This window comes from Trichosurus vulpecula, chromosome 3 (genome assembly GCF_011100635.1).
Source record: "Trichosurus vulpecula isolate mTriVul1 chromosome 3, mTriVul1.pri, whole genome shotgun sequence".
In the NCBI taxonomy this organism is placed as follows: Eukaryota; Metazoa; Chordata; class Mammalia; order Diprotodontia; family Phalangeridae; genus Trichosurus; species Trichosurus vulpecula.
Genome location: NC_050575.1, coordinates 334,812,143 through 334,823,655, shown reverse-complemented (window position 1 = coordinate 334,823,655; position 11,513 = coordinate 334,812,143). Strand labels below are relative to the sequence as shown.

Below are 11,513 nucleotides of genomic sequence, written 5' to 3'. Positions count from 1 at the left end.
ACTACAGCTTCTGGCATAAGAACTCACTATTTAGCAAAAACTGCTGGGAAAACCGGAAAATAGTATGGCAGAAACTAGACATAGGCCAACATCTTATACCCTACACCAAGAAAAAGTCAAAATGGCTATATGATTAAGATATAAAGACTGATACTATAAGAAAACTAGGGGAGTAAGGAATAGTTTACCTGTCAGATCTATGGAGAAGGGAAGAATTCATGGCCAAATAAGGGAGAGAGAACATTATGAAATGCAAAATAGATGATTTTGATTACATTAAGTGAAAAGTTTTTGCACAAACAAAGCCAATGCAACCTAGAAGGGAAGCAGAAATCTGGGAAACAATTTTGACAACCAGTGTCTCTGATAAAGGCTTCATTTCTAAAATATAAAGAGAAGTGAGTCAAATTTATAAGACTACAAGTGATTCCCCAGTTGACAAATAGTCAAAGGATATGAATAGGCAATTTTCAGAGGAAGAGATTAAAGCTATCTATAGTTACATGAAAAAAATGCTCTAAGTCATTATTGACCAGAGAAATGCAAATCAAAATGACTCCGACCTATCACACACCTATCAGATTGGCTAACATGACAAAACAGGAAAATGGTAAATGTTGGAGAAGATATGGGAAAATTGGAACACTAATGCATTGTTGATGGAGTTGTGAATTGATCTGGAAAGTAATTTGGAACTATTCCCAAAGAGCTATAAAATTGTGCATACCTTTTGACCCAGTAATACCACAATACCCCAAAGAAATCATAAAAATAAGAAAAGGACCCACATGTGCAAAAATATTTATAGCAGCTCTTCTTGTGGTGGCCAAGAATTGGAAACTGAAGGGATGTCCATCAATTGGGGAATGGCTGAACAAGTTGTGGTACATGAATGTAATGGAATACTATTGTGCTACAAGAAATGATAAGCAGGTGGACTTCAGAAAAACCTGGAAAGACTTATATGAACTGATGCAGAGTAAAATGAGCAGAACCAGGAGAACATTGTACACAGTAACAGCCACATTGTGCAATGACTTACCTTGACAGACTTAATCCTTCTCAGCAATGCAAGACAACTCCAAAAGACTAACAATGGAAAATGCTGTCTACATCCAGAGAAAGAACTTTGGCGTCAGAATGAAGATAGAAGCATACTATTTGCTCTTCTTTTCTTCTGTTGTTTTGGTTTTTCTTTTTTGTGGTTCCTCCCATTAGTTCTAACTTTTTCCTACATCATGACTAATGTGAAAATATGTTTAGTATGAATGTGTAAGTAGAGCCTACATCAGATTGCATGCCATCTTAGGGAAGGGGTAGGAGAGGATGGGGGAGAAAATTCGAAACCCAAAATTTTATGGAAGTGAATGTTAAAAACTAAAAATAAACAAACTAATTATTTTTAAAAATTAAGCTTTCCCCAATATCTTTGAGAGAAGGTAGTAAGCATTTATTAAGCACCTACTATGTGCCAGGCACTGTGCAAAGCATTAGATAAATATTATTTCATTAGATCTTCACAACAATCTTGGGAAACAGTGTAATATTATCCCCATTTTACAGTTGAGGAAAATGAGGCAAGCAGATGTTAAGTGACTTGCCCAGGATCATACAGCTAGTAAATGTCTTGGGTCAAATTTGAATGCAGGTCTTCCTAATTCCAGAGCTAGCCTTCTACACACTGTGCCATCTAGATGCTTCAAACCAGTTAAGACCTTGCCACAGCACTTTATTTTATAAATCAGTAATTACACCTGTAATACTTCAAGGCTCTAGACTTACCCTACTTAACACCTGTAGGTCAGGTCCTCAGAGCTCAGCCACTATGTCCCTCCAAAGGGTTCTAGGGGTCAATCCTGAAAGGTGAAGGAAAGGATGTCTTTCTTTAGTACTATCAAACATAAGCCCATCCAATATGTTCCCTCTTCCAATAGCAATCATCTAGTTAGTAACTTCTCAATATCACCTAACCAGTGATTAGTACCCTAACATCATTTTGACTACTTGCCTTTTCCTCAATATAAATTAGTCTATTAACATCAATGAGCTTTTATACAGGGATATTTACTGAGAAGATATAGCAGCCCCAAAGTGCAAAAATATCCCCCTAAACCAAGACACACTCTCCCCTCTACTCTTCAGTTCCCATGGAGAGTGGGTTCAACCTTGAAAAGGTTACTAGGAAACATACCTTTCACCAGGGTCCAACATAGTTAGGGGACAAATCGCTCCCTTGTTGGTTTGGCATGGTATCTTGGCAGCCAGGTCCATTCACTGCCAGATTAAATCAATCAAGTCACTCCCTAGGCCTCTTACCGGCCCAAGAACTGGGCTCAAGGCACTGAAGCTATTGCAGTCTCTGCTGTGGACTCATGTCACTGGACCAGTGGCTCTTCTGACCTTTTAAAGCTCCCATGGTCATAGCCTGTTCTGTCCCATTTCTAATATTGTTTCACAGAATTTCATCCTCCTTGCTTGAAAGTCACTGAGGGTGGGGAGGAAGGGAGAATATGAGTGAAAAAGAGAGAAGAGAGAGGGGGAGGGAGAGGGAGACATAGAGGGGGAGAGAGAGAAAATAACTACTATAAAGAAAAAAGGGAATGATTTCAAGAAGAAACACCTAAATATGAGTGAGTGAGGAGGCCTGAATTGAATTTGTTTACTATAAAAGGGCTACCCACATTGAACTGTGGTAGGTCTAGACGAAACAATGGTTAGGTGAAAGTGGAAGTAGTGACCCCTCCAAAAACCAAGTGTTGAAGTCTGGCTTGATCCTTTGAGTAAATAAATCCTCTACTGGGGAAGTGGGGTACTTTTGTGAAAGGTATTAACAACTCAAAAGATCACAAAAACTGGACTCTTCACTCATTGGGCAGGAACAACATTCCTCTCCAGGTATTGCTAACACTACAGCTGTTAGCAATAAACTGCTAAAGAAAATAAGACCCAAAGGCCCATAAATGATTGAGATAATTTCCTATATCAAACTATTTTCATAAAGATAATGACTTTCGACTTGAATGGTAGTTTTAATCATACAACTTTTAGATAGCTTTGTTCTATTTATATAGTGGCCATTGATTGTTATGGATGTATTCTTTATGAACACTTTCTGTAAATATATATATATATATATATACATATGTATGTATATATACATACATATACATATATTTCAATGACTTGCTGAGTTAAATAGTGAACCATAGCAAAACCCACAAACTTCAATAGAAATGATGAATCTTCACGCAGAGCATCTGAGGACTATGTGATAATCTACACTTAATCATTTCCAAAAAATTTTTTTAAAAATATACATGCATACCAAATGCCTTTTTTTAATGATTTGCAACATCTGTTTTATGACTGGAAATTTTTTTGTACAAGATACTCCAATAAATGTTTTTATTTTTAAAAATAAATAAACTCCCTAAAACGGCAGAGAAATGGAACCATGTAGACCTGAAGGGTCATTGTATAGCCTTAAAGTAGGGAACAGCTAAGTGGCACAGTGGGGTCACAAAGAGTTGGTTGGACAGGGCTGCACCAACTGAACAATAAAGGCTTAAGCTAAATATTATGACAGGGTGTGACACTTAGCTAGATTGGTCTTCAAGAAGATGACAAAATAATAATTAACAAGTATCCATTGAATTCTTACTGTATGCTAAGACACTGAGATATAAAGAGGTATAAGGCATGGTCCCTGACCACAAGAAGCTTAAAATCTAATTGGAGAGACCAGATACACACATAAAAAGATACTTAATAATGCAAAGTAGCATAGAATAAACATTAAATTAGCAACATAAACAGTAAGTACTAATGGATTTGAAAGAGATAAGTGTGGGCTGGCCATTGTGACTACAGAAGGATTCACCAAAATGAGATCATCAGTATACAAAATAGTCTTCATGTAGTTGCATATTTTTATGATACTGGCTAGAGACAAACAGATACCCTAAGACGATCTTGACTGAGAATGCAAAGAATCACACAGTTTTTTTAAATTTCTATAAACATTAACTTAATTGTTGGTACCCTAAGCATGAAGTATCTAATAATCATTAAATTGACATACCGCAGAAAGAACTGAATCTTATCACCATCTTTATTATTACTTCATAGTGAAATTATCTTGTTCTTAATTGAAATTTCTTGATTTTAAAATCTTTTAACAGTTATTTGTGGACCTTATAAGAATTGGTTTTTTGGAGCTCATGTCTTAGTTAAACCCTAAAGTAGGTTTCAAGGTAATGGAGCTTTGAAATGGAATGTTTAAGACTAATAATCATACTCAATGCTTCTCATATCATAGTCCATCCAAGTAGAGGTTGAGACACTCCTTATTTTTTGAAGTGAAGTTTTCATTTTTTTAAAAAAAAATTTTTAATCCATAGCACTTAGAAATAAGTTACATGGAACTCCTTACCTCCCAAGCTAGCTCATTCCACTGAACTACTCTTATTTTCTTATGTTGAAACCAATCAACCTTGTTTAAAAGTTATTTGTTGATCCTAGCTCTGACCTCTGGGATCACAAAAAGTATGTCTAATCCCTATTAATATGTAGTTAGAAGGTACTTCCTTAATTTAATAAAAAGATACTTTTAACACCAAAACTATAAACTTCAACAATTTCATATAACAAAGAGCTCTGCCCATAAACTTAGTCTCCGACAGAACTCTAATGTAAATAAGATTATAGGTAAGAGAAAAATTCAGCAGTAAATTCCACAAGTTTCTCATTTTTGAGAAAATAAACCTGGAAACTTGCAATAGTATACCTGAAGAATTCCATAGTGAGAAAAATATATCCAATCCTGAAGACTCTGTGTACTTATTTTAAACTCCATTCCTAAGATGTACCTCTACCACCCAAACCATACCTTTCTGCCTAGCAAAGCAGCATTTAAATGTTGTTTTACACTAGATAAAGTTTACTGACATAAAAACATAAAAAATGCAGAGCAGACTATTGTCAGGGGCTTGAAGAGTTCCCTAAAGTTCCTACTAGTTCTAACAGACCATACCATTTACTAAAAATTATCTGAAGGAAAATGATCAAAATTCTATCATTATAACATAAAAATATAAAATTGTACACAGTCCTGTGTTAGGCATTGACAAAAAGATACGTATACATATAATCCTGATCTAGTGGAGTCTATAAACCCAGACAGCCCTGATATGGTTCCGTGTGTGTGCATGTGTGAACAAAGAACAGAATAACAACATAAAACATATGAATGGGAAGCAAAGCATTACTATGCAGAACACTACGCAAATTCCAATGTCACAATAAAGAAGGACTAATTTGTTTCTGGGGATATACAATTTAGATTTATTCAAAGTTACTATTAATCCTTAGGCTGTTTTTCTCAACTAGGATACATAGAATATTTTTAGAGCTCCCTCAGCTGTTCAAGAGGTGGAACTACCAAAAAACATGTTCCATTATGTTGAATTCTCCATCTGGAGGAATTTCAGATACTCCTTCCTGAGATCTGAGGATGGAAATGATGTCATTGGACAATTTGCAAAAGCCGTTCTGGATACACACAACCGCCAGTTCTTGCCACTCCTCTAAGGAACAGAATGGATCGGTTGTCATAAGTCGTTCTGTTGCCTCTGAGAGGGAAGAAACCAAAAATCAACAATGGTAGTTTATACAGTATTTGTCCATTATTCAGTATCACCTGCACTTATTTTAAAAATTCTATTCTGCACCCACCAACTCCCTGCCCTCACAGCCCAGTCCAAGCTGTGTGTCTTGGATTGGCAAGAAGTCTTTAGGACCACAAAGGGAATAAAGGAGAAAACCAGGACAAAGATCCAGGCTCACTTTATTCATGTTGCCTGCAGTTTGCCACTGTCAGTGCCAAACAGCTATCTGGAACCCTATAGTTCTAGTTTCAGCAAACCCATAATCCTTAATTTGAGAAATATTTCTTTAAACTAATAATCCTAACTCTGAATATAATGATGGGGCTTTCTAAGTAATTTTTTTTCCTGAAAGAAGCAAACACAAAAGAGTTTCGCTTGCTAGAGATGTGAATGATGTTCATTTAATCATGAAAATTAAATTGTTTCTCTTGTCAGCATGTACCATCTAAGTATTTGAGGGGTTCTTTTCTCCTGGACCACCAAATATATCACGTTTTCCTTCTTGCATCACAACTTCTGTACAGGCACTAGAATACTACTATCCTTAAAAAATATATTCTATTAAAATGTTCTTTCTATACCCAACACCTCTGTGTGTGTGCAAAGAACAGTAATTTCAAGGTAGAAAAATCAACCATAAATATTGTTGCCAAAAATTTCTAATCTTCATGGTTGCTCTACCTACTGATTCCTTTCCTGCTGCCTACAAACACACCCAAGTCTTCCTCATCCTTAAAAAAACAACAACAACAACAAAAAACCCCTTAGTAGATCCTAGAATTCCCATTACATAACATCCTATGTCTTCTTCCTTTCTCAGTTAAACTCCCTGGGGAGGGGAGGGAAGAAAACATGTATATTTGGTTCCTAAAGTTACTGATGATATCTTCATTGTCAAGGCTAATGGTCTTTTCTTAGAACTCATCCTTCTGGCCCTCTCTGAAGCATTAACCATCCTCTCCTCTCGTATGCTCTCTCCTTTCTGGATTTTCTTTACACTGCTGCTCAGGAGTCAGAGAACATGGGTTCAAATTCCACCTTTGATGCTTGTGACCTGTGACCATGGGTAAGTCACTAAATGTCCCTGGGCCTCAGTTTCCTCATCTGTAAAATGAGGGAGTTCAACTAGCTGGCCTCTAAGGTCCCTTCCAACTCTATGCTTCTATGATCCTGTCTGACAGCTCCTTCTCAGTCTCTTTTGTTTGATCTTCATATGTCATACCTACTAACTTTGGATATCTCCCAAGGCTCCATCTTGAGCTCTTCTCTTTTCTCTCTATATCCTCTCACTTGGTGATCTCATCAGCTCTCATGGGTTCAATTATCATCTCTATGCAAATGACTCCCAGATGTATATATCTTTTCTGTCCCTCTGCTGACCATATTTCCAACTGTCCACTAGATATTTTGAACTGGATGTCCAACAGATATCTCAAAATTAACGTGTATAAAATAATTCATTTTCTTTTTCCCAGAACCCACCCCTCTCTTCTAAAGTTCTCTATTATTGCTGAAAGCACCACCACCCTTCCGGTCATCCAGGTTCACAACTTCTGTGTCATCTATGACTTCCCACTCTCACTTCATATATCTAATCAGTTGCCACATTTTATTTGACCACACCTAGTTAAAGTCACTGAGATGACATATAGCAGGTGCTTAACAAATGCTTCTTGACTGATTAAAATAATTTTCATAAACTTTATTGCCTTATGATCATGCTTTCTTTGACTTCACAAATTAATCTTTTTATATTTTATTTTTTCCAATTACATGTATAAGTGCTTAACATTCTTTTTTTAAAAAATTTGAGTTCCAAATTCTCTTCTTTCCTCTCTTCCCTCCCCCTTCACTGAGAAGCTAAGTAATTTGATATAGGTTATGAATGTGCAGTCATGGAGAACATATTCCCATACTAAGTCATGCTATGAAAAAAAACACAGACTCTCCAAAAGAAAGGATGCTTCAATCTGCATTCAGATTCTATCATTTCTTTCTCTGGAGGGGATAGCATTTGTCATCATGAGTCCTTCAGAACTGTCTTAGATCATTGTACTGCTGAGAATAGCCAAGTCATTCATGGTTGATCATCATACAATATTGCTGTTACTGTATACTGTGTTTTCCTGGTTCTGCTCACTTCACTTTGCATCAGTTCATTTAAGTCTTTCCAGATTTATCTAAAAGCATCCTGCTCATCATTTTTATAGCACAAAAATATTCCATCACAATCATATACCACAATTTGTTCAGCCATTCCCCAATTAATGGGCATCCCCTCAATTTCCAATTCTTTGCCACCACAAAAAGAGCTACTATAAATATTTTTGTACATATAGCATTTTCCTTTTTTCCCCCTTTTCCTTTCCTTTTTAAAAAAATTTCTCTGGGATATAGACCTAGTAGTGGCATTGCTTACTGGGTCAAAAAGTATACACAGTTTTATAGCCTTTTGCACATAGTTACAAATTGTTCTCCAGAATGGCTGGATCAGTTCACAATTTCACCAACAGTGTATTAGTGTCTCAATTTTCCTATAATCCCTCCAACATTTGTAAGTTTCCTTTTCTGTCCTATTAGCCAATCCATTAGGCATAAGGTTGTACCTCAGCATTGTTTTGGGGTTGGGGGGGTTGGTGAGGCAAGTTAAGTGACTTGCCCAGCGTCACACAGCTAGTAAGTGTCAAGTGTCTGAGACTGGATTTTAACTCAGGTCCTCCTAACTCCAAGGCTGGTGCTCTAGTCACTGCACCATCCAGCTACCCCTCACTCAACATTGTTTTAATTTGCATTTCTCTAATCAATAGTGAGTGAGAACATTGCTTCATGTGACTATAGATAATTTTGATTTCTTCATCTGAAAACTGCCTGTTCACATCCTCTGACCATTTATCAACTGTGGAATGACTTGCATTCTTATAAATTTGATCAGTTCTCTATATATTTGAGAAGTAAGTCTTTTATCAAAGATACTTGCTGTAAAATTTTTTCCCCAATTTCCTGTTTTCCCTCTAATCTTGGCTGCGTTGGTTTTGTTATTCACAAACTAATCTTAAATAATTTTAATTGTTAACATCTTAGTAAGATCAAGATAGTATTTGTTTTTGTTTCCCAATATTCATTCACCCACATAATGCTTAATATCCTATTGGGCAGAAATCCTATGTGTAATGTGCATAAATTTGCATAGGGACCACAATGCGAAGAATATATTGCTTATATAGCAGAACAGAAATAACACCATGGAAATGATGAATGTATATATTTACTTCCTTTTCTTCTGCCTTATGCTTGCTGAAGTTTCTAATTTCATCTTACTTCTCTGATGACTTCCCTAAGGAAAATGTGTGTCAGATCTAGTTAAAGTCACTGAGATGGCAACTTCTTCATTTAGAGTTTTCTATAAGTTAAATCATATCAACAGAGGCTATGAGTGGTTCAGGTCTATGTTAACTAACATTTAGGAGTCTTGTTTCTCCACATAGTTGTCAATGAACTAACTTATGACCAGTAAGTTTATTTTCTCAGAATAACTCCCACCATTCCTTCACTAAGAACATTTTGCTAAACTTACCCTTCCCATTTTTATCTAGTTCTTGAAGCAGACTTAAGCCAGCCTTTTTCATTCCAATGGAGAAGAAATGAAGTACAATAAGACAGTAAGACAGAGATGGTGATTTTCCCTTCCATTCACCAGTAAGACAATTAATTAATTCAACTTGAGGACATATTTTTATTATGTCCATAAGATCATCTGAAAGCAAAAATAAAAAAGGTATTCACACATAATAATGTAGTAAACAATACAGAAATCTATGGTTTTAAAGATTTAAATATTATAAAGGTAGAATGCAAGAAATACATTTTTAGCAGATAAATTCAGTCTTTTCTATGTTCTATACATATCGAATATCTTGTTATTTGCTCCTCAATTATTAGAGATAATGATTGAGAAAAATATCAGGACAAGATCAAAAAAGCTAACAAAGAAGATAGTATTATGACATATAATATGACTCCCCTTCTTAGCATATCCTCTTTCTCTCACTCCCACTCAGGGTATAACCCCATTCTTGTCTAGCCTCAAACTTAACCATTTACTATCTCCTTCTCAAACCAATCTAGATATGAAATTACTACCATTATTATAAAAAATAAAAACTCTCACTATAGGTCATATATAGAAATAGAGAAGATTTTTAGTAAAAATTATTATCATGACTGGTAATACAATGTAATTAGAAAGAGCCCTGGACTAGAAGTCAAGGAGACTGGATTCTCATCCTCTTATTTGTGAAATGCTATTATTTTGTGGGCTTCACAGATATTTTCTCCATTTATAAGAAGGAAATTGAGTCAATGATTTTCTCATGGTCACACAATTAGTCATAAATTGTCATAAGTTGTTCCCATGTATGCTTCAAATACAGTTATCTTCAGGCTCCAAGTCCTGTATTCTTTCCATTTTAACAGATATTCTTAAGCTAGGATCCGTGAACTAGTTTTTCAATAGCTTTATCTGTATATGACTGATTTCATCTGTACTTTGCCTCTTAACACTTCAAAGCATTTGTGATTTCACTGATATGGGTATTTCCTCTATCAGTGCAGATTGCTACCCTTTCATGACTTCTAATCAGGTAATATTTTTTACCATGTCCATCCATATATCCTTCACAGAAGATCTACCCAAAATGCTAGAGGTCTTCTTTTTAGGACTTTTTCCATTTTGTGAACAAGAGTGGAACCTTCAGGCTGTTACCCCTTGCTCTTGCTGCATAACCAGCACAATTCATTTACTTGTCATACATTTCTTTCATAATATTTCCTATACTAGTTCTTGTGTAGAGGCCACTACTAAAAACATGCTATACCTAACTTGCACCCTACCATGTCAAATCCCACCTTCTGCATTATGCCTTTTATGGTCTTCCTAGCAGCCCCTCTGAGATTACCTTTCTCTATTCCATCTATATCTTATATGTACCTAGTTATTTACATATTGTCTCCATCGGAATGGGAGCTCCTTGAGGGCAGGAACTGATGCTTTTGCCTTTCTTTGTATCCCTAGGGCTTAGGAGTGCCTAACACATAGGAAGAGCTTAATAAATGTTTGTTGAATGACTAACTTTCCATGTATTTCTCTATTGACTGTTAGGTTCCCAGTGACTACAATGTTCTAAAATTTTTAATTGTATAACATTGCTGGGGGTAGGGGGGAAATGGGCTAAAAATATGGGTCTTTGCAACTGGAAGTAGGATTGAAATTATTAAAAGTACTGCAATTTCTCAGTTGCCATCCAGTTTCTTCTCTTCCTCGTATTCAACTCTGGACCTAATCACTGTCTATATTCAGTGCTTGACACAGATGTATGTACAAATTCAGTAGGTAATAGACATTTTTCATTCATTTAACTTTTTGTGTATGAATCATTAGGCCAATATTTTCTAATTTTAAGAGGTGAAGGAGCTTATCCTCATGTTCTCTTTGGGCATTCAAGAAAACATTAGTCATATTCTGTTTGGGAACTTATCTCCCAGGAACCTTTGCAAAGTTCATCAGTGTTGAGAGGCAATGTGGCAAATGAAATGCTAGACTTGGAATCAAAAGACCTAAGATTCAAATCCCATCTCTAATACTTACCCTGAGCAAGTCTACTTCCAGTTTTATGGGAGAAGGTTATAGGATAAGGATCAGAAAAAGAAAGAGGGACTTGAGCAAAAGAAGAAGAAAATTGCATAGGTAAGTTGGGTAGGTTTGGACTAGCGAAAAGGTCAGATCTCAGATTTGGGAAAGAGGTATTTCACAAAATTTGGGAGAAATTGAGGAAAATATGAAGAACAACC

General features: G+C 35.9%; 1 protein-coding gene across 2 annotated transcripts in view; it reads right to left on the bottom strand.

Moving 5' to 3' along the window:
* Positions 1–5,436: 5,436 nt before the first annotated feature.
* CLHC1 (clathrin heavy chain linker domain containing 1) overlaps positions 5,437–11,513 on the bottom strand; it is a 54,863-nt gene continuing 48,786 nt past the window's right edge. For both annotated transcript variants that reach the window (XM_036749000.1, XM_036749002.1), the window contains 2 exons: positions 9,241–9,420; positions 5,437–5,630 (listed from right to left, as the gene is read on the bottom strand). In XM_036749000.1, the coding sequence (XP_036604895.1) occupies positions 5,437–5,630; positions 9,241–9,420 (374 nt within the window). The remainder of the gene's footprint in view (positions 5,631–9,240; positions 9,421–11,513) is intronic.